The 25326-nt window shown below is 35.6% G+C and overlaps 1 protein-coding gene across 1 annotated transcript in view; it reads right to left on the bottom strand.

Moving 5' to 3' along the window:
• The window catches only part of DMD (dystrophin), a 1602346-nt gene that overhangs the window by 1417886 nt on the left and 159134 nt on the right, over window positions 1–25326 (bottom strand). The window contains exon 7 of the mRNA XM_069463910.1: window positions 4396–4546. Within this exon, the coding sequence (XP_069320011.1) occupies window positions 4396–4546 (151 nt within the window). The remainder of the gene's footprint in view (window positions 1–4395; window positions 4547–25326) is intronic.

Here is a 25326-nt window from a genome sequence, read left to right as displayed (position 1 = left end):
AGATCATTTTAAAGGTCACCAGATGAGGATATTTCACAATCTTGGCAACCCAAATATTTGAGATTAAGCTGCAAGGAAAGAATAGATGTCTGAGCTTCTAAGAGGTTATTTAATTTGTATTAGTCAGTATTAACATAGAAAACTCACTGGAGTCAGAATACAGTGCACATGTTACATTTACATCTGCAAATTTGAATAATTTGTAAAGACTTTGATAATGCTGTCACTAAGACAATGTATCTATAATGAAAGTCTAAATCTTTCAAAAGGATCGGAAATCTAGCTAGTAAACTAAACTTTAAACTCTGTCCCTGTCTGACTGTACCAGGAGACAAAAACTCCAGAGTCGAATATTTTCCTTTTGATGAAAATGCCTTCCAAAATGGCAAATTTCTTTCCCATTAATGAAAGCTCAAGGCTTTTACTCCTTGATATTATCACTACCCCTTCAAGGGAAATCCTTTCATTCCTTATCAATATCACTAATAAAGTCTATCCCTTAAGACAGATATGACCAGCTAGAATTATTTCTGACATGTTTCTTCACAGGGAAATGAGAGGTTTTATTTGTTCACTCTCCAGAGAGAATTACTCTTGGGTGCCTCAGATCTAAAGCAACCCTCTAAATTCTCTCCCCAAAGCAATAGCGAAATAATGAATGATCTCTTCCAAATTGTGCAGCCAATTGAACTTTTCTGAGTTACCCAGAGTTAACAGTTTGGCTAGATTTAATAGTAACCATCAATATAGGATCAATTCCTCTACCTTGCCTAATTGTCAGATTCAGTAAAAGTGACTTATCTTCATGGCATTTCAGTGTTTGAATTTCCAGCCTGCCTCCTAATAAAATGCTGTTGAAATGGAGATGGCAAAGGGTCCTGTCACAAAATATACAGAAGCATATCTGTAATATTCACGGTGTACTTACAAGATTTGCAAACATTTTTATCTTGCCCTCCAATTGAGAGAGAGAGTGCATGCCCTCTGATCTGAGCAGAATTTAAATCGATTCCCAGCAATGAAGTCTGTATTTTTTTTTAATTTTGCCATTTGTAACCATCTTTCAGAAAAACAATAGGGATGACTCAAGGATTTAATATCTGTCTATGCAAAGCTACAAATAAATAATCTAAATATTATATTAGATTAAAAGTGTGGTGATACAGCAGGGGGGTGACTTTTTTGGATACTCCAAAGTTACTGATATATTTTGCTGTAAGAAGGATAAATTTCTTTATTTTCATTGATTTACAATTCTTAGGAAGAGAAGCTACAAAGTGATCCAATGACTATTTAAATAAGGCTTTAGTTTGAACTCAGTTACCTAAAGAAGAAATGAAGGATGGCAAGACTAACAAATATTATTCCTTTTAGTGTGTACTTTTAAGAAATATACTGTACATGTTTCATGTTTAAATAAATTTGACTCTTTTTTGAATTGTTTGATATTGTTAAGTCATGTTATTCTCACCAAAATTATTTCCATGTAACAAGAGAGTATTATCAATGGTCAGGCCTTCTCTTGACTATGAGTATTTCTCTTATCTTAATTTGCTAAAAAATAACGTGTCTTGAAGTGTGTTTGAATAGTTAAAGGTAGGAGTTGGCCTCATTCTCTGAGCCAGCAAACCAATTCCTCTGTTCTCTTTATGTATTTTATATAAATAATTCCTGGATGTAAAACATTATATAATCAACTTAGATATAATCCTGTTGCCTTTTTTTGTTTCAAATTATTTCCTTCAAGCAATTTCGTACTCATCAGAGATAGCATATTTTCAAGTAATAGACAGTCTGTTCAAATTTTATGGCAATATTAGTCAAATATTTTCTATTTCATTCACTTTATATCTTCCAGAGGAAAGTGCAAAACATTCAAGTCAATTGTCAGAATATGAAGATCCTGGATGGTCTGTCTAACCTTAATGAAGAGTCTGTTCAGAATCCCAAGCTAACACCTTTCCTCTTAGAGTAACTTAGTTACTCTAAGTTATCCAACCTTATGGCTACTCTAACATTCTTCCACTTCTTTTCGGGATCTCTTTTTCCTGGCTTTCTTTTTATATTCCAGGCATCCAGTGCCAGCATCCTGCCTTCTGATGTTCAGTGTTACTGGCCTAATTTCTCTCTTTTCTGAAATACCTCATGTTCTAAAACTATTGGATACAATAAAACCATGACTGGAAGGAACACTAGAAACCACCTGGCTCAACACTTTTATGTCCAAAATGATGGCATAAAGAACTTGAGAGACAAAGTGATTTCTGAAAAATCACGAATCCGGTTAGTGGTAGAGCTGGAAGTAGAATGCAGGCTTCCAAGGCAAGAAGGTTGTGTTAAGTTAGGTTCCTCCAAAAACAGTTCCTGAGCAAAAGATGTAGGAACAAATAGTTTATTTGGGAGGTGATTTCATGAGGCATTATAAGAGTACAAGAATGTGCAAGTTATCCTGTGGAGATCTGGGGCTCAGTTTTGCCAGGGAATCTTATAGACTGTGGGGAACACATCTTGGAATTGTCTCACCATAGGACACAAATTCTGTGGGCTTTATCCATCAACTTTCATCCTTCATTGATTAAAGACTGCTCTGGCGTGGTGGCACTAACTCCATTTCCTGTCTACCTTTAAACTGGCTGAAATGCTCCTGTGTCAGCGAATGTCCTGAGACAGAAGCCATTGGTGTATAAAGAAAGTGTCTGCATGCAACTTCCAGCGTGAGCCAAGGGGAAGAGGGCAAGCACAATGTCAATTAGAGGAATGCATGATCCATGCCGGCAAAGTGGTAGAGTTAGATAACTAGCATTGGATATAACTTCTTTATCAGATGTATGTGAAAATTTAACATATTATAGTCATAATTTCCATGTGATAATTATAAAACAGTTGATACTTTTTTCCTGATGCTGTATTATGGGGGTTACCATAGCTATAGCTCTCCTTAAATGCTTACCTTAAAGTGTTTGGCCAATGGATTGCTGGGGGTAATAGTAGCAAGGGCTGCCCCATTTGTCATTGAAACCTAAAGCTCATTAAATAAGAACAAGAAAAAAAAAACTTCTAGAACTTAGAAAGAAAGATATGTTTTATCCTGCCTGGAGGAACTGTAAAACATTCAATAAAATGTTATAAAAAGAAAGAATGAAGTTGGACAAAAAGCAGATTTAGGTGGTATGAGATAAGGGAACAGATATTCCCATTTAAAGCCATAAAGCTAAGAACAACAGATCTTGAGTAGAGTTGTCAGATAAAATAAAGGAAACCCAGCAAAATGTGAATTTCAGATAAACAATGAATAATTTGGGGCATACTTACACTAAGAAAATTGCTTGTTTTTCATCTGAAATTCAAATTTAAAGAGGCTTCTTGTATTTTTATTTGCTAAATGTGGCAACCCTAATCCTGGGCCAACCATAATGCTTCTTCTCTGTGTGTGTCTCCTCATGAACTGAGCAAGTCCCTGTTCCAACAATAAAACTCAGAGCTGGTTTTGATACTTTATAGTGATTATTAGAATGATATACCCTCACAATTTTGGATCAGAAATATTCTTGTAGAAATCCCAATCACAGAAACAAAAAATGCTTCTTGGCAACCAGGGAGCATAACTGTAAATGTACAAATAAACTGAAGACAGGTAAGATGGAAATATTAAAATTAAAAGACTTTGTATTTTATAGTAATGCAATGTTACAGATTCTAATTTTTCATCAAGCTTGGGTAAAAATATGTTAAAAAAAAAAACACCTTACACTTATTATTTAAACTTCTATTCCAGGTAATCCCTGCAGCAACTCTCTTTTATGAAAGCAAAATTTTAATGAATCACATAGTGTACTCTGTTCTTTTCCAGGAATATATTTGATTTTTTAAAAATATGAAAATCCTAGTTATGTTTTATTTGGAAAAATTTGCTTAGACTGGTTTGTGCTGCTCTAACAAAAATACCGGAGATTGGGTAATTTATAAAGAATAGAAATTTATTTTTCACAGTTCTGGAAGCTCAGAAATCCAAGATCAAGGTCCCAGCATCTACTGAGGGCTTTATTGCAGCGTCCTCACATGGTGAAAGGTGGAAAGGCAAGAAATAGCCAAAGGCTGTCTGAAGTCTCTTTTATGAGAGCCTTAATCCCATTCAGAAAGGGGTAGCCTTGATGGCCTAATCACCCTTTAATGAACCAACTTCTTAATACTATCACATTATCAACACCTGAATTTTGGAGGGGACTTATTCAAAGCATAGCAACAAAGATTGCAAAAATATCTTAAGTAAAATAATTTTAAACTATTGCTCATTTGAAGCTTTAATTCTTTCCTGTGAACCATGACATCTGGGTATTACATATACACATAGATTTTGTTTTCTAATAGAAAGCATACAGCATCCAATACACTAACCTTATGTTGGCGTACTTGGCGTTTTAGGTCTTCAAGATCAGGTCCAAGGGGCTCTTCCTCCATTTTCCTTGTTCTCTCTTCTGTTTTTGTTAGCCAGTCATTTAATTCTTTTAGTTTCTGATTCTGAAGATCCATTAAAACTTTATGTAAACTGAAAAGTTGAAAGAAGTCTATTATTACCTATATTAAAGCAACTTTACTTATTATTACCAAATATACAACTAGGTAAAACAGCAGAATTTAAAATTTACATCATGTTTACATTCTTTGGCATCTGATGGACATTAAGAAAAATGTAAGTAAAGCCCATTATTGATCACCCCTGAAGCTATTCTTTCTCAGATTTATAACAGTTAACATCCTCATCTCTAGAAAGTTTCGCAAAGCCAACTAAATGTGAACATGCTAACTAAAGTGCAAATCATCTCTGATAATTGAGTTAGCAGTATATCTTGGCAATTGTTTTTCCTATTGCCATTATTTTAGTATGTGTTATGGTTAAAGATCACTTGTCACTCTTCTTAATCAAGAGATGAGGTCTATTTCCCATCACCATGAATATGGTTTGGCCTCATGACTTGTTTTGACCATAGAATGTGCCATAATTTGATACTGTAGCAGTTCCAAAGTAGGCTGTTAAGGAACCAGCAGCATATGAATTCTCTCTCTTGAAGGCCAGATTCCATAGTGTAATGGAGGCCAGGCTAGACTACTGATGGATTAAAGACCAAGTAAGAGTGACCTCAAATGCTATCTGAGAAGTGAGCTTCCAGCTCAGTGAAGGCCAAGGAATGACCCCAGTTACATCACTGGAAGTAGAAGAAAAATCTAGCTGAATTTTGTTTGTATTTTTGATCTACATAATCACAATGAATTTATAAATTTTTGTTTCAAGCCACTAAATTTGAAGTCATTTGATATGCAGAAATAGATAAGTGAAAGGGTATTTTTTTCAAAGATATACAAAATAGCAGGCTGGGTAATGGATTGAAAGTCCAAAGGCCTAGGTTCACAGCCCAGCTATGAGCCCTAAAACCAAGTTCTCAAATCTTTCCAATTAAATTACTAGCATCAGGGACATAGACTAACACCTTGACTATTAATTATAACAACTTTACATCGAAGATGAAAATACAAATTGAGGTTTATTCACTAATCCATCCAAAATTTGAGATGCAAATCATAAGTGTTAATATACATTTTAAGGTAAATAGTCCTTGGGAGGCCGAGGTGGGCGGATCGTTTGAGCTCAGGAGTTCGAGACCAGCCTGAGCAAGAAAGAGACCCCATCTCTACTAAAAATAGAAAGAAATTATATGGACAACTAAAATATATATATACAAAAAATTAGCCGGGCATGGTGGCGCATGCCTGTAGTCCCAGCTACTCGGGAGGCTGAGGCAGTAGGATCGCTTAAGCCCAGGAGTTTGAGGTTGCTGTGAGCTAGGCTGACGCCACGGCACTCACTCTAGCCCGGGCAACAGAGTGAGACTCTGTCTCAAAAAAAAAAAATAAGGTAAATAGTCTTTATGAAAGTCATGTTTCAAGCATTTTCCAAAACCATAATATAATGAACATTGATCTTAAAAGGACATAATTTGAATTAGGAATTATTATAATTTATGAAATTGTTACCAGAATTTTCCATCAATCAGTACATTTAAACACACAAAATACACACATAACTGAGTTTTTTTTATTAGACTTTATTTTTTTGGAACAGTTTTAGATTTACCAAAAAATAATAAGAATGTAATACAGAGAGTTAGTGTGTATCTTGTACATAGTCTCCCATTTTATAAACATCTTACATTAATATGGAACATTTGTTACAATTAGTGAACCAATATCTGTGCATTATTATTAACTGGAGTCTATATTCAATTCTGATATCCTTATACTTAAACTTTTTTTCTATTCCAGCATTTCTTCCAAGATTCCATGTTACATTTAGTTGTCTTATCTCCTTAGTCTTCTTTTGGCTGTGGCAGTTTCTCAGAATTTTTCGGACAGTTTTAAGGAATACTGGCTAGGCAGATATTTTGTATCATGCCCCCCTCCACCCAAAAAAAGGGATTTGTCTGATGTTTTTTCTTATAATTAGCTTGGGGTTATGGGTTTTTGAGAGAAAGACCACAGATGTAATGGGTCACTTTAATCACATTATGTCAAGGATATATATGCTCAAAATGACTTATCAGTGTTAATACTAACTTTTATCATCTGGCTAAAGTAATGTGTCAGTTTTTTTTTAACTGTAAAGTTAATCCTCATTCCCCTTTCTACACTGTTTTTTTTTTTAATATAAGAAAATCACTATATACAGCCAACACTTAAGTATTGGTGAGTTATATTTCCTTGAGGGCAAAGTAGCTACCTATTTGGAGTTCTTCTGCACAGGAGATTTGTCTCTATTCCATTTATTTATTCATTCAATTACCTACTTATATAGCATGGTTATTTTATACTTTGGGCTAAATCCAATATTAATTTTTCCTTTATGTTTTTGCTCAAACTGTTTCAGCTTTGGATATTGGAAGCTCTTTCAATGGCTCCTTTAATATACCCCATTAATGTGTTCTTTGAGGGAGGGGGTTTGAGCATGTCCTTACTTTCTGGCAGTACAAAATGCACCCGGCTCATTTCCTGTATTTCCTGTCCTAGTTTTATAATCAGCCATTTCTCCACAGTGTCCTGGGTCCTTTTATTGGAGAATAATATTAGAAACCAAGATCTTATTGTTGGATGTGCTCATTGCTTTATGGGATGTTGTTGCATTTAGGACTTCTGGGTTGACAGAAGAAAGAACGGATGTGTATGTAGTCACCAATAAATACTTTTATATGTAATCATCTGTACCTTCATTAAGCTGAATTCGAGTTCATGCTAATATCTCCACCTAATTCATTACCACATAGTTTATTTTAGCCTCTTTTCCTTGCTTATCTGTAAACTACCTGTTCATCAGTAAGAAATTTGACTTAAAGAGGAAATTTTTAATAAGAAACTAATACATGGTTTCTTTAAACTAGAAGTTGAGATGCTCCTGCTCCATGTTTGGATCCTCATACTGCTGAATCAACAAAGGAAGGCATTACTATACTGAACTTAATCACAAAAGATAACTTGAGTTGATCCTATGCAATGGGAAGCAAGTAGATTTATATCAGAAGAACAAGACATTTGCCAGAAATCTCTTAATATCCCTATGTACAATAATGTTATAACCAATAAGAAACAGAAGATAATCAATATGGATCCACTAATAATATGGTTCTTTTTGGAATGATGATTTTGATCTCCCCACTAAGGTTAAAGTCTCCAACTAGAAGAGCTTCTGCTATAGTAACAATAAAGGCATTGCACTGGCATAAAAACAGACACATAGACCAACAGAACAGAATAGAAAGCCCAAAAATAAATCCATGCATTTACAACAAATTGATTTCTGACAAAGGTGCCAAAAACACACCATGAGGAAAGGACAATCTTTTCAATAAATGCTGTTGGGAAAGTGGATATCCACATACAGAAGAATAAAATTAGACCCTTATTTCTCACCATATAAAAAAATTAATTTCAAATGGATTGAGCACCTATATGTAAGACTTGAAACTATGAAACTACTAGTAGAAAACATATGGGAAAATCTTCATGACATTGGTCTGGAAAATCATTTTTTGGATATGACCTCAAAAGCACAGGCAACAAATGCAAAAATAGACAAACATAATTTTACAAACTAAAAACTTCTTCACAGGGGGAAAAAAATTCAGAGTGAAGAGATAACCTAGTGAACATAAACACTATTTGCAACCTACATATCTGGTAAAGGGTTAATATCCAAAATACATAAGGAACTCAACTCCAAAGTAAGAAAAATAAATGACCCAATTTCAAAATGGACAAAAGGCTCAGTGTGGTCACTTCAGGCCTGGGTACAAAGAGCCTGTACTCAGTGAGTATCTGCCGAACAAATAAATCAAAGTAGCAAGACTTTCCAGGTACCTGCCAAGGTCCTGTGGCATGCCCTGCCACTGGCTGTGGTGCCATGTATGTGTCCAGGTGCCCATCGAGGTTCTGTGACCTGCCCAAGCACCAGTGAAGGTCATGCCACACACCTCCATGGGGAGGGACCTGCCAAGCCCCTTGCACAAGCTTTCAACAGTGGCCTGGGGACCAACCCACTAAGACAAACAAATATCCCCCAGTACTACCTTGGACTGTGACAACCGCAGGGAAATGGGATGATTGAGGAGAACAGCTGTGTTACAGGCTCTCAGTGCATCCATCCCTCTGCCACCAGGTCAATCCTCCAAAGTAAGACACAGAAGCACAATCTAGGGATTTCTCCTTCTTCCCACTAAGTAGGAGAGTTCCCAGCAAAGGACAACAGATGTGCTGAAAATCTATCAGCCCTGAGCTCAGAGAAGAGGTTTCAGATGAGAAGAAACCAGCAAAAGAATTCTGGCAACATGAAAAAACAAGCTAGTTTGACACCCTCAAAGGATCACAACAGATCCCAACCAAAGTAAATTGTCAAAATGTCAGAAACAGAATTCAGAATATGGATGGCAAACAAGATGAATGGAATTGAAGAGAAAGTTGAAAACTAAAACAAAGAAACCAAAAAATATTCCAGGACATGAATGAAAAATGTTAAAAACTCACTAAAGAGATAGACAGCATAAGAAAGGATATAACAGAACTTAAAAGAAATGAAAAAGTCATTTATGGAATTACAGAATATAGAAGAAAGCCTCAACAACAGACTAGACCAAGCAGAAGAAAGTATCTCAGAGCTTGAAGACAAAGCTTTCAAACTAACACAGTCAGTCAAAGATCAGGAAAAAGAACAAAGAAGAATGAACAATCACTCAGGGAAATAGGGGACTATGTGAGAGAAGCCAATATACAAATTATAGGTATCCCTGGGGGAGGAGAAGAAGAAAAGTAAAAAGACTGGGAAACTAGTTGAGGGAATTATTGAAGAGAACATCCCTGGTATTGTCAGATACATAGATATCCAGATACAAGATGGTCATCAAACACCAGGAAGATTCATAGCAAATAGGACATCTCCAAGGCACATAATCATCAACCTGACCAAAGTCCAAATGAAGGAGAAAATTCTACAAGCTGTGAGATAAAAACAACAAGTAACCTATAAAGGAAAACCCATCAGGCTAAAAGCAGCCTTCTGAGCTGAGACTTTATAAGCCAGAAGGGACTGGGTACCCATAGTTAGTCTTCTTAAACAGAACAACTGACAGACAATAATTTTTTATCCTGCAAAACTAAGTTTAATAAATGATGGAGAAATAAAGACTTTTCCAGACAAGCAAACACTAAGGGAATTTGTTGCTACTAGACCTGCTCTACAGGAAATACTCAAAGGTGCATTATATTTTATGTAGAACAGCACAATAGATACCCACCAGTGTAAAAACACCCAAAAGTTAAAGCTCACTGCTCTTGTAAAACAATAGCACAAGAGGGAAACAAAACAATAAGATATCATCCAACATGATGAACAGAAGGGCATCCCATGTATCAATACTAACACTCAATGTGAATGGTCAGAATGTCCCACTTAAAAGACTTAGACTGGCTGAATGGATGCAATAGCACAACCCAAGTATAACTCAAACACACTCAAACATGTTTAACTCAGTGGACTACTTAAACACTCATGTACATGGTTGGGGGAAATAACTAGAGATCTAGTGAAGGATCAAGGACCCAACAACAGAGAAAACTGACCTAGCAACCCTGGAACTGAAGGAGAGAGAGGAAAAGAGCAGTGTTCCTAGAGCTCAGTAGGTGTTAGAGATATGGAAGAGGAGCTGTGCAATAGGAGCTATAGCTCAAGTGCAACACAACCCCTGCCAGTGCATATAGCCAGGTGTGGCAGAAACAGAAGAGGTGAATATCACAATCTCCCCTTTCACTTTCTTGCCTTCCATTGTATAAAGTCTTCTAACAACCAAAGGCCAAGGGGAACTTGGCTGATTCAAAGTCTAGAGGTTATCGTCCTTGAACAAAGCAAGAAATGGAAAAGTGAAATGAATCTGAAAAAAGAGAATAACTACCATAATGCTTAACTTGTATTAGAATAAGTATATTTAAAACTAAACACAAAGATACCAAATTCATTAGCTACTTTATCCTCGCATATTAATCCCAATCTATTCAAACCCCAACATGGAACCTATATGTAATGTTACAAACCACTAACACTCTTCATATACAATTCCAGGGAAAGGGGTGGGGGAACTAAACAACTATCATAAAACGCAGATGTTAAAGGTGATGGCTCCATAGCTGGCCAGAAAGTCTGGGACTACTAACAGATTTCTTCCAATTTGTATTTCATGTTCCCTTTACTCTTGAGAGTGTGTAAAATAATTTAAATTGCATTATTTATTGGCCTTTAACATTTTATAGACACATTTACCCTGAGGCACATTGGAATCAGAAGTTTATAAGAATGTACTTTTTCTTTTGTTTGTTTGTTTTTTGAGACACAATCTCACTCTGTCGCCCTGGCTAGAGTGCCATGGTGTCAGTCTAGTTCACAACAACTTCAAACTTCTGGGCTCAAGCAATCCTTCTGCCTCAGCCTGCCCAGCATCTGGGAGTACAGGCACACACCACCATACCTAGCTATTTTTTTTTTCTATTTTTAGGGGTCTCGCTCTTGTTCAGGCTGGTCTCGAACTCCTGACCTCAAGCTATCCTCCCGCCTTGGCCTCCCAGAGTGCCAGGATTACAGACGTGAACCACCGCACACAGCTGAGAATGAGCTTTCATTTACCAAACACAGAGCTGACATTTTCTTTTTATGGAAAACAACAAAGATGAAACATCTGTTTAAATGGAAGCAAAAACTGAAAGTTGCTGGTTTAAACCTCTTAGACAATGAACATCATCCCAGTATTGTGATGTATATAAATCCTTCAACTATATTGGTTCAGTCTCTCCCTGGAGAACTGACCTGATAAGATTTCATGAGAATTGGCTGCAGTATCATTCCTTGTCTTTGTTGTTTTCCTGCCCAGTTTGGCATTATATTAAGCTGAAAGTCTAACATTTCAAAAACTGAAGCAAAAATCCTACATTATTACCTATACCTGAAAAAATTTTTCAAGTGAAATACACATTTCTTAGAGTTAATAAGGGATTTCATTTAAAAATTTTTTTTTGCTTTTGGACAGATATTTCATTCAAGAAATATTTACTGACTTCCATTTCTATGCAAGAAACTTCTATTTGTTAGGAATGGACAAAATAAAATACCTATTCTCAGTTTCAAGTAGCTTAGAGACTACTGGAGAAATAGATACATCAACAATTATAATATGATAAGAAAATCATTATAGTTAGATTCATATACATTTCAGAGGGTACACAGGGAGATGTCCCAAGTTGACCTGCAGTCACCAGGAACAGTGTCATCACAGAACACATAGGTTGAGAGTTGAGACTTGAAAATGGATTCATGCATTTATTAAATATACAATGATTGAGTACCTAGCTACTATGGATGGAGAGGTGAGGGAGATCCATGCAGCCTCTTACTGTTATGGAGCTTACATGGGACAAGGGGAGGTGAGGCCACAGATACTACATGAAACTCATTAGGCCATTAGTTACTTATAATTGGGATAAAAGGAGAGCAAGTGAATTGAGTCTGTAAGGTAAGAAAAAGCTTTATTGCAGTTCTGATATTTGAAGAACTCTAAAGCTTGAAGTAAGAAGTAGTGAAGAGAAATGGATAGAGCCTTTCTAGTCAGAAAGAACAACCCGTGAAATGGCCCTGAGGCATCACAGAGGAACTGGAGGCAGGTGCAGCTTGATTGCATAAGGTGCAGTAGAGTTGCACAATATGATACCATACACTAATCCCTGGGTGCTGGGAGATTTCTTGAGCTCTGCCTAAAAATCCGAACCTCCAGCAATCTTTTATATTTGATTGTGGTTTCATCTTATAGGCCTGGACTCAGGGACTGATCAATATGAATGGATGTATGCATTAAGTGTTTTGTCAGGTGTTTTGCCTTTTATAGGTAGGATATAGAAATGCCTGGTTGGGGGTTCTTGGGAGTGGAGCCAGAATGGCTATGTGGCAGGTAGACAGGGAGTGTATGGGGACATTCAGCATGCAAACTGTGTGGTTCAATATTTTAATGACTGGGGTACAGTCACATCAATGTCTACCAGCTAAATAGAGCCCTGCTTTTCCTCTCGACTAGTGGTTCCCAAAGTATGGGCCCTGGACCAACAGCATCAGCCCATCCCCCAGGAACTTGTCAGAAGTGCAACCTCTGTGGAAAAGAATTTGGAGATACCTCAAACAGCTAAAAATAGACATATCATTTGATCCAGCAATAGCACTATTAGGCATGTACCCAAAGGAACAAAAGACATTCTATAATAAAGAAATCCACGCTCGAATGTTTATGGCAGCTCAATTCACTATTGCAAGGATGTGGAACAACCCAAGTGCCCATCAATCCATGAGTAGATTAATAAAATATGGTATATGCATACAATGGAATTACTCAATTATTAAAAATAACGGTGATATAGCAGCTCTTATATTTTCCTGGGTAGAGCTTGAGCCCATCCTCCGAAGTGAGGTATCACAAGAATGGAAGAAAAGGCACCACATGTACTCGCCATCAAACTGGCACTGACTGATCAACACTAAGGCACTCACGTGGTAGTAATATTCTTTGGGGGTTGGGGGGTTGGGGGTGGGTAAACTCACAACTAATGGATGCGGTGAGCATTGTGGGGGGGAAGGGCATGCCTCAAATCATGGTTTGGGTGTGGCAAAGTCATAACATGTAACCAAAATGTTTGTACCCCCATAATATCCTGAAATTTTTTTAAAAAAGAAGAAGAAATGCAAATTTGCTGGTCCAGACCCAGACTTACTGAATCAGAAACTCTGGGGTTGTGATTTAGGAATCTGTGTTTTAACAAGACTTCCAGGTGATTCTGATGGACCTTCATGTTTGATAATCACTTCTCTAAGTAACTTTAATCTATATTCACCAGTCATCCAAACTGTGCAGAGACCAAGATATTATTCATATTAACATTAATATAAGGGCAACTGCTAATGACCAAGGAGTTATTGGGAGTTATTCTGACATGAGACTATTACATTCTCATCCTGACTTTACCTCCACTTACAGAGAGAAGTGTGGCTGTCAACTGCCTAAGAATGGCTGACCGAAGGGATTTCATGTGTCTAAAGCCTGAAATTAATCTCAGAATAAATTTTAAAATAGAAGGATACAAGGGTGGTGGTGGGCTATGATACTAATAAGCAGGAAAATATAGAGCATTCATTCCACTGTGAAAAGGGTTCTGAGAATATGTTTTAACTGAGTAAATTTTTTTTATAATTTTCAAGCTTTATTTAAATATATCAAGCCTACTTCAGAAACATCAAATTCCATTTTGTCTTAAGCCAATTATCTAACAGAAATGTATTGTGTTCTCCTTATGAATTTTTTTAAATTTTTTTTTATTTCAGGAAATTATGGGGTACAAACATTTTGGTTACATGTTATGACTTTGCCACACCCAAACCATGATTTGAAGTGTGCCCTTTCCACCCCTACAACACCCACCACATCCATTAGTTGTGAGTTTACCCTCCCCCAAGCCCCCAACCCCCAAAGAATATTATTACCACGTGAGCACCTTAGTGTTGATCAGTCAGTGCCAGTTTGATGGCGAGTACATGTGGTGCCTTTTCTTCCATTCTTGTGATACCTCACTTTGGAGGATAGGCTCAAGATCTATCCAGGAAAATATAAGAGGTGCAATATTTCTTTTCCTTACTATAGGCCTTGACTAGATATTAGCAAATAGTAGTCCATATGCCCGATTTGGTCTCATATTAATTGAAAATAAGTTAAAATAGTTGTCAATAGTTAAACATCATGAGATATTACCTATAAACATCAGATCTGGCAGCTCTTGATAATATCTAATAGGATTTAGCAACCCTAAACCTACCTTCCCACATGGAAACAATCTGTAAAATTGAATATCAATTATCCTTCATATACAAAGCATAAGCTCTCTAGTTTACCATGGTTCCCACCACTCCCTATCCTCTTTTATACCCCACTCATCTCACTTCCTTAATGTTATCTTTCTGACTCCTTGTAAGGGAAAGTGCGTTTGTATAGGCAATAGGTTTCTTAAGCCTAACTAAGATGACTGCCACAGTGTTTTTTCCGGCCCTGCCCGCCAGCCAACTGGCCTTCCCAGGAGGCATGAGTCATCATACTCATCTAACCAAGGTGTTATCTCCTATGTGAATCCATGTGATCACGCTTTCCCATGGCATGTTGCCACTATTGTTGAGAGCCATATATAAGTGCTCGCCATGATTTCTGCCATGCTTTTTGCCACTGCTGTATCCCCCCTCCCCCGCATGACAATAAAGAGCATGTCTCACCTGCCTGCTGCCACTCGCCTTTTCTTCCAATTCCCAAAGCCTGCGCCAGAACATGCACTAGCCACACTCCTATCCCGGGCATTTGGATTCAGTGCCCCATAATCTTGGTAACAGCTTCTCACTTAAATATGCATGCAGACGACCTGGGTTTTCTAATTTCAATTCAGAGGGTTGGGTCTGAGAATTTCCATTTCTAGCAGGCTTCCAGGTGAAGCCAATGTTGTTTGGTCATGGATTACACTTGGAATAACAAGAATCCAGGTGAGAATACTGTATATTTGAAAATCACTGCTAGTCCTTTTAAGGTGTGCGTTTGATCTATTAGTTGCCCACCGCTCAAGCTCAGAAGCTTAAGAAGACAGGGATTAATGTGAGGTTGGCAGAAAACCTCCAAGGGCATCAACTCAGGATACCCAATCACTCCCCTTTCATTTTCTTCTAGACTTGGAGAGATGATAGGACTAATGAAGCTGTTCTCCTTCATTGATCCCATGATATTTCACAGTGAATATCACATAATTAGGAAATTTGCTTCCAGTTGTGTCTACTGCACAACGTATTTAAAGTGAGAGGAATTCCTAAACAGCAGATAGGATTTTCCTAAATATGAAGCTTCTGAGAGAAAAATGGACTTGGGGATATGACAATTCTAGGAAAAAAAGATGATATTCACATGGGGGAATTCTCATGAAGAGCTTAACTTTGTATGTTTTTTTAATGAACTTCAGGAACAATTGTCTTTAACATAGTGTTCAAAATGTTTTTGCTTTTTCAATGATTTCCACTAAAATCATATACAATTTAGGATAAGGCTAAGTAAAAAAGTCATTTTAAGGAAAAGTGTTAATTAATAATGATAAAAATAGTGCAGATGTAGAAAAAATTGTGAAAGAGAAGCATGATTAACATATGTTTGAGAAACACTGAATAATCATGTTTGCTTTATCACCAGTAGAGGTAAATAATATTATGTTATTTTATTTCTTAGGACACTGGAACTCTGAAAGGTAGTTTAAGGAACTTGCCCGAAGTGACAGAGTGGCATGTGAGGCCAGTATATGAATCACAAACTATCTGTGAACCAAGTCTGTGCTCTTAACCTTGTACTATTTTATTTTTTTCATGGATAAAACATGTATTAGGTTAAGCCATATGAAATTGCTGATATTTGAGTTTTTTGCTAGATCAAAATGACAGTTTCCCGTTTAATTCAAACATGATTAAAATGAGAAAGGAGTTTCACATTTTCAGCTAATATGCTAAAGATGCAAATAGATTTGGAAAAAATATTAAATTCACAAAATAAAAATCCACCATCCATCTGCAGACAAGAGTTTATATTTTTTCTTGTTTCATTTTATTTTCTTCAAGTAGTCATTTAGAAAGGGAAGTAAAAGCAAAAGATGAATGTAGTATAAATATATGACTGGCAATATAGTGGTGAGGTAGTGGAATAAAATAGTACAGGGTAGGAGAAGATGGTCCTGACAATATGCAGAGGCAAAAGTGTGTCAGGACAAGATACTAGGAACTGCTACAATTAACTTTCAGTCATTAAAATCATCTGAGGACAGAGAGTCCAGCAAAACAGATAAATTTTCAGAACTACAACTTTGGCTGCATGGAGTTCCAGACTTAATGGTCTCTGGAGTCAGCTCACCTATGGATTTATTGTTATATAAGATAATAGACGTCCTTATAGTTTTACCCAGTGCTTCTCAAATCAATGTGCATACAAATCACCTGGGGAGTGTGTCAAACGACAGATTCTAAGACAGTAGGTCTTGAGTGAGGCCCGAGATTCTGCATTTCTAACAAGTGCCAAAGGGATGCTTGTGCTGCTGGTCCATGGATCACACTTTAAGGAGCAATGGTATAATCCACTTTGAGTTTGGTTACTTGTTAATTGCAGTAAAAGGCATTGCAATGAATACTATTTTTCAAATAATTTTACTAGAGATCTCACCCCACACCCCACCATGAAAATATATCCGTATGTACATGAAAGAAATCAACAGGAATGTTGAGTTTGCTTTACAGAAATTCTGTTAGAAGGTGAGAAGGCAATTATTCTCTATCAAGTGCTGTCCAACAGAACTTACTTCAATGATATAAATATTCTATGTCTGCAATATCCAATATGATAGCCACTAGATATGTAGGGCTATTGAGCCCTTGAAATATGGCTAGTGTGGCTGAGAAGCTCAATTTTTAACTATATTTAATTATAATAATTTTAATTTGGCTACGTTTAGCTAGTGTCTGCAATATTGGACAGCACAGATCTAAATCAACAGATTGGTAATAGCCATGAATCCATATTTGAAAGTCCTTATCCATAACAATTCATTATGTCCTGCAATGTCTATAAAGAATGATGTCCTGAGTTCAAGGATCTAGCAAAAAAATAAATAGTATTTTTTGAAATTTCTAGACACAAATTTATAAATGCATAATGGTACATGTTTTCATTAATTTCAGCCTATATTTGATAGTCTTAATAGCATTTTTTGGGCTTTATGGAGATACATTATAAAATGTATTAAAATATAACCATATGCTAGGCACTACATTAATAAATGTATAAATGTATAGAATTTATAAAACCTAGAGAATTACAATGAAAACTTAAAAATTACTAGGAGGTGTGAGCTCTTTAGGAAGACAGGCTCTCAAGCCCAATTTCCTAGAATTATTTGCTTATATGTAATTCTTGATCAAAAAATACAACTAATAAAAGGGGGTAAAATATTATTATAAATGCCTAGATTAGAAAATGACCACCAGTGATGTTCAATTGACATGTGTTACATGCAAAATGCAATGATATGATTTAAGTTGGCAATAAAACCTATATAATTTAAGGGAGGGCAACTGGTATGAATTAGAGAAAGTGAATATTTAATATAATTTTGACTTTAAAATACATGCTGTTTAGTAACTAAAATCACAGTAATACATTAGAATTTATTTACTTATTCAAAATGATGACTTGAAAATTTTAGAAAAATGGTTGTAATAGATAGATTATATATTCATAATTTTAGCTCAGCAATTGTTTATATGCAATTAGATGCTTCCAGAGTGCTGACATATGCTTAAATATGCAGTTTTTAAACCCATTTGTTGGGTTTTTATTTCCTTCTCTATTAAGAAAGTTATTAATTGAGGTGATGCATAAGTCTGGTTTTTATTCAAACTATCACAGAAAGGCAAACTAGTGGAATTTACATCAATAATGCCTTAATATAAAATCTGCTGATTAGAATCACTGAGAAAACTTTTCTAACTGAAGTCCCAGCTCCACACCTGAACAACTCAATCATCATTTTCTGGGGCTGGTGCCCAGACATTGGTACTTTTTAAAACTCTGCAACCAGGTGATTCTAATGAACATCAGGGTTGAGAATGATTGTGCTGGTTTTTCAGGATTCAGCCACGATATTTACTCCAGCCCTTGGGTGCTCACAAGTAGCAAATGTTTGGAAGGTGTGTCCAGGCATCATGGTGTATCAGGGTTAACATGAATCAGATGCACAGAGATAATATGGAGGTGAAAGTCCATGATGCATAAAAATGTATTTGCTTATTTATTTATGAACTAATTATATTGTATGATTCATAAATGATCTCAAGAGAAATTTTGACCTTTTACAATTTGGGACTTTTAAACATAATTTTACTTTTTAAAAACATATTTATCATGTGTCAGCCAATAGGGGTATTACTATAATTAATCCTATTGATGCAAGAACTAATATTAGCCCCAATTGACAAATGGAGAAGCAAAGATTTACCTGGGTCAAAAGGCAAGCAAAGGAAGGTGGGAAAGGGGGAACAAAGGCGGTTTGGGCCTGGGGTCTGCTTCGCCATCATGCTATACTGCCCATACTAAGATTTATTTTTTAGAGATGAATTTTGTTTTGAGACAACTATTCTTAGCATGAGCTTTACTTTAATGATAGAATTCACGATACCTTTGAGACTTATTTCCCTCAAACATATGGAAACAATGTAAAATGAATGCCAGATATTTTAAAAATATATGGTATATCATTAAATGCAAGAATCAGAAAACATGACATATTCTAAGTCAAAAAAAAAAAGACAGACATGCTTTAAAATAGAAAAGCAATATTGCTTTTTTTTAAAGAAAAGTTTCAATAGTACATATACAAACATATGTATAAGTATTTTTGTTGCATGGAACTAATGAATAGGCCTTAGGAAACACATTAGTATTTTTCAAACCCCAATGTTTATAACATGTATCAAAGCTCAATGAATGCCCTGTGAAATACAAGTTTTTAAATTAGAATCCCAATAGAAACAATGCCCCCAAGTGTGTAAGAATTTTACCATCACTGTTTGCTCTGTCTCATCATCTTTACCACCACTGCATCCACTAGTATTATCCTTCAGTTCCCATACTAAATTTCTGAATGTGTACCTCAGCATCCATGAAGGTGATTAATCCCTACTGGCCTCCTGCACCTCACTGCCTCAATAAGTAGATCCTCTTTCCTCCAAGTCCTGGTCATCCCTTACCGGACTCAGCTGCAAAGCCTGACACTAGATAGTGCTCTTGTGTCTGTAAATCTTAGGCACTAATATGGTAGTTTCCATTGGAGAATGATGTGAGGCCAGAGTATAGTAGAATCATATAAAGAGTTTATTTTTTTCCCTAAAACTAATGTGTCTATCCTCCTCTCTACAGCACCATCTCTCCCACCAATGGGTATGCTGACATCTTGGGTCAGGTGAAAAGCCAAAGGGAACAGGCCATGCATATTTTTTTCAAAAATTTCTACTCATTGTGATAGTTATTATTATCTCTGCAACCTGGTCTTAGAGGCCAAAGTTTTTAAACTACAACCTCACAACAAATATCTTGGAAAGAATCTACCTACAAAATTTCCCTTTCAACAACTAGAAATAAAAGGAAATTTTCTACTCTCCCACGAAATTAAATGTATATTAACATTTATCTTCCCACTCAGTGGAATCTGAGAAACAGTATTGTTTTTATAAATAATTCTGTGATTGAAACAAAAATGTGTCATTGTTTTCAAAGTCTTGATATATTTTATTCCCCCATTCACATAGCTCACCAGCAGTTTAATTATTAGTAGTCTTCAACTATCAAGAGCAAGATTAAAGTTCAAAATGCAGAAAAAATTCATTTGCACTTTGACAACAAAATTCAAAATCGTAACAGTAACATAATAAACATAATAAAGAAGTTGCACTGCTGGATAAAAAAGATTCTTGTGACAAATACATTGTGGCAACCCTCAAATCAATCTTCCTGATTAAATGTTTCCAAAGTGGATGAAGAAACTTGCAGATGTCATCACAAACCAAGGGCAACTATTAAGATACAATGATTGGAAGACTGTTTAAATTATCTTAAGTAAGAATGGGTAATGTTGACACTCCGAGATCACATTCATTTATATGGCAATAGAAGCTCTCTCTCAACTTCAATAATTTTGCCACTACATAGTGTCTGGCACAGTGCCTGGCACATATTAGACACCCAATAAATATTTCTTGAATGTATAAGTTATATAACTTAATTATCAATTAAGCATAAGAAGATGGCACAAAAATGCAAACACTTTCTCAATCAGCAATATCAGAATTAAGATTATAAAAATGTCATCTTCTATTAAATCTTCTCTTGTTGAGACAGTCTATTAATTTAATTTGAATCATTTTTCTTTAGTTGTAAATCAGAATGTAATCATTTTACGTTTTGTCAGCTTGGGTGCACTTTTTCTACAATATGTCTGGCTCACTCCTGCCTCAGGACTTTTCCACTTGCTTATTCCCTTTGCCTCAGCTATCTCCATGGCTTATTTCCACCGTCATTTAGGGCACTTCTTAAGTATCGACTCATGAGAAGGACCTTCCCTAACATACTATAGCACACATGTTTTACTCTCTACATCTACCCCATGCTTTCTTTTCCTCATTATCATTTCACAGCATCCAACATGACATACATATGTTTAAATTGGCTGTTTCCTCCCACTAGGAACATGAGCTCAGTAAGAGAGGGAGTTAGTTCACCGAAATATCCTCAGTATCTAAATCAGTGCTGGGAACATAGTAGACAACAGTTGTTAATTGGATGAATGAATGAAGGAATAAACTTAATTTTTCTAATTATCATCATTTGTCATTGTGAGAAAGCTTTGTTCCAAAAATGCTACTCTCGCATTTCTATGAATTCCAGAGATTTGGCTTTCCTGTTTGTAATTTAAACTATAAGAATCACATACTTTATATTATTAGAATAAGGGATGCCCACATTTAGCTGCAGTAGGCCACAGTATTTTCATTATTTGCAGAAAAAATATCATGGCCATACCCACTTGCAACCTGACCAAACGTAAGGTTATCATATGTTATTAATTACCACTCATTAGTCCCAATACTCCTGTATTATCTCTATTATATATTCTTGCACCAGAATCTTGTTATTTTATTCATCACACTTGGGGTGATGCCAATATTTGTGGACTGAATGAAACATCACCAGCATCATTTTTGGAATTTCTAAAAAAGTAATTAAGATATTTGGCCCATTTTAATTGATAGAAAAACAGGAACAGAAGATTACTCAAGAAGAGGTCTACAAAGGAGTACAGATTTATACTATTATAATTGTTACAGTTAGAGGAATGCTTCTCAAACTTAAATGTGTTTAGGAATCATCTGGGATATTGAAAAATTGCAAATTCTGATTCTGTAGATCAGAGTGTGGACTGAGATTTAGCATTTTTAACAAGATCTCAGATGATGCTGATGCTGCTGGTGCTTGGACCACCTTGATCTGCAAGGAATTATTACTTTAAAATTATTGAAAGAAGTAAAAAAAACCCCAGATTTAACAAACTGAGATAAAATCACAAGTAGGAGTTTGAGATTATGCATCTTCAAAATGTTCACTGCAACAAGTTCAATTCAAAGATTAGAAATACCTGAAGAGTTTAATTCAATTGTTTATCCATTCATTCATATATTCACATATGTGATATGTTAGTCACTTCACTTGATAGAAAACAACACACCCATTTGTTCAGCACCTCCTTTGCTCTATCCACTCTCACATATGCTATCTCATTTCAAGATTGGAACAGACATTTAGAAAAAGAAAATAAGATGAGCCAGATTTGTTAGACATATTTTTCTCTGCAGTCAAAGTGTTGATGGTGATTCACAATTATTTCCCCATGTTATGGCTTGTGTTTCTACCCAGATACTATTCATATCTCTTTTCCTGCTGATATAAACCAGAACACAACTTCACTTGGACTTCTTACTGACTTGCTTTCATTTTTCGCCGTTACCATCACAAGGGTTTTAGTTTCTGTCTGCATGTCCTAACCACAATTATCAGAGAAGTTGATGGAACTTGCTGTGCTTATCTTTATGAGTCCTTCTAGAAATGTCAGTAAATCTCTTTTGCTCTCTGCAGGTTGCATTTTTCAATCAAATTAATTAGTTTATTCATAGAGAAGGAAATCTTCTGTTGTCCCTATGCCAGTTGTCTTCTTGTACTTCCACAGTTGGAAGTTTTGTCTTTTTCTTTTCTCTCCCTCACCTCCTATCACCCCAAGGGTATTCCACAGCATAAAACAAAATAAAACAAAACAAAACAAAAATCTTTTAGCTTAATCTTCTTAAGTGTTTCTAACTTAGGCATATCAACAGACATTGTCTTGTTTTAATTATTTTATTTTAATTATGAAACCAGTGACACTTAGTGCTCTCATTTCAATCTCATAAACATTGTTAAAGATTTGTAATTGACTGATACCAGCTCAGTGGTACTAAACTAGTTCATGCCTAAAGATGTCCTAGCAAACTTCTTTATTATATTAGCTTTCACTTTATAAATTCATGTTCATGAAACTACCAGAATTAGAAAGGAAAGAAATTAGAAAGGAAATAATTCTATGAGAGTAGAATGAAAAAGGAGTTAGAAAGAAGGGAGAAGAAACTGTATGCTTATCTTTTTTTACTGCCATTTCTCTGTAAGCATGTTTTTAAATGTTTTAATTGTGAATAAGTAACTTCAGATGTAATTTTAATCGCCCTTCTCATGCTCCCTTAGCCCATTGAAAAGACCCACAAACATATCCTCTGGAAAAAAAAAATAAGTGAGACATTAGAAAAAGCTGGAGAAAAAAAAGGTAAAAAATATATATGAGGCAAAGTGATGTGGTAAGGTTAAAATAACCCACAGCAAGTCATCTTATTTATAAAGATGATTTTCTGTACATTCTGTAATAATTTTACATTCAAAAACTACTTTTTTAATACACTACCTCAGCCAACATTTTTCAGAGGTGTACCAGACACATGGAATTGTTGCTGTTTTCTGAAGCAGTAAAGTGAGGATCATAGTGGGAAAGAATATTACCCCAGCTCACATAAATGTTTGAGAAAGTGAGACCTTATTCCTTAGGTAAATTGGAGTAGATTTTGTAAGGTGGAAATGAGGGTATGTTGTTACCCCTATATTTTTTAAATTTCTTTTGCTTAATAGTTGTTAATGGGATAAATAGTATTTCCTAGATGCAACTTGTATATAAAGGTAGTGTCTGTATGCACAAGGCAAGAATGTTTATTTCCAAAGTAAAAAGAATTTTGACTATTAAAAAGGCCAAAGGAATTAAAATATAATAAAGAAGAATTGGTTTTAAAGTTAACTACTTGGCTAAGGTACTGGAGTACACTCTGATCACAACCACGAGCTGGTCTGAGACACTAGGATCTCTTTCCTGGACAATTACACTGGCCAAATATTTAAATAGTCCACTTTTCTTCCAGTGGCCTTGTTGAAATATTTTCTTGCCTTGTCTATCCCCCACTCAAAACCTTCTGATGGTTTTTTCTTGCACCTGGTTTAAAACTAAAAGTCTTTATTTTTACCTCGACTAACCCTGCCATATGTGATTAGACCCCTACCTATATTTCAACCCCATTTCTTGCTTCAGCCATCTAACCTTACAATATGCAACTCTCCAGTCTCACTGGCCATTTAGTTCCTCCAACAAGCCAAACTGCCCTTATTTTAGGGCCTTTGCATTAGCTGTTCCCACTGCCTGAAATACCCTTCCTCCTGATCTGCAAATGGTGGTTCCTTCTTATCATTCAAATTTCAAACTGAGTGGGACCATCCTTGAATGTCCTTCCTGGATCACAAAGTCTAAAGTAGCCCCTCAAAAATTCTCTATCACATTACCTTTTAATCTGTTCAGAAAATATATTCCTATTTAATCTGATATTTTTCTTGTATTCTGTTTTTATTGGCTGTCAGCATCTGTAGAATATGAGCTTCATGAGATCTGAGACCATACCTCTTATGATCATTACTGTGTTCCTGGTGCTTTTAACTGTATCTGATAACCTGAGGCACTCCATTAATATTTGTTCATATTTATAAATAAAGATATATATAATCTCAATCACAATGACTATATATCAAATACAGTTTGATGGTTTCTAGTAAATATGATGGTAGATGATACAATTGCTAAGTGTAAGTGTTCACAGATTTTATTATAAGCTTATCTGTATATATAAGAAATTTTTCACTTTTGTTATAAGATCAACTTAAGAATTTAAGCATGGCTTGGGGTATACATAATATGCCTACGCAAATGTTAGTTATCATTTCTCATCACAAAACCTAGGCTTAGACAGAGACAATGGCTTCTGACTGGATGTATCCAAACCCTATCTTTGGGAGGAAGATAAAAAGCATGAACAAATCTCTTTTTATTTACTAGCAATTTACTGCTCCGAAGTTATCATATGTTTGACAAAATAAGAAATGCTCCACATTGAAGCCAATCATCAATATAATCATGAAAATGGAAACTGAACAGGTTGTGATTTATTTAAGGCATTAAATAAAAACCTAGAATTATTATTTTTTAAGTACTGAAAACATCCTTTTGTCATAATCGGCTTTTGGTTTCCTCCCATAAAATCTGTCAAAAATCAGGTCCAGCAAAGTTTGCATAACAGCTTATCTCATTTAGAATTTAATAGGTTTTATGCATGAACACACACAAAGTTGGTGAAAGTGGTATTGAAGACTCACTGTTATTTATAAACTCTCATAATATTTTTGTATTTACTTTGCTTAAATAACACTTTGTGTATTTGTTTTCCAAGAAATTATCCAGAAGAGAATATTGCTATAAGTGGTTTCATATAATGTCTCATTTTAAAAACTCCATAAGATGTTTTAGCAAAAAGCTATGACAGCTAAAAGGTTGTTCTTTCCTTCTTGATAATCATTCTAAAAGCTGTAACACAAACCAAAGTCCCCGAATCTTCCGTAAGAACAAACTAATTTTTATGTCAATTTTAGCTAAGTATTAATGTTGTCATTTTAACATCCCCATCCTTCAGTGGGATGA

This window comes from Eulemur rufifrons, chromosome 30, assembly GCF_041146395.1.
Source record: "Eulemur rufifrons isolate Redbay chromosome 30, OSU_ERuf_1, whole genome shotgun sequence".
NCBI classification, from domain to species: Eukaryota; Metazoa; Chordata; class Mammalia; order Primates; family Lemuridae; genus Eulemur; species Eulemur rufifrons.
This window is presented reverse-complemented; position numbering and strand designations above follow the sequence as displayed.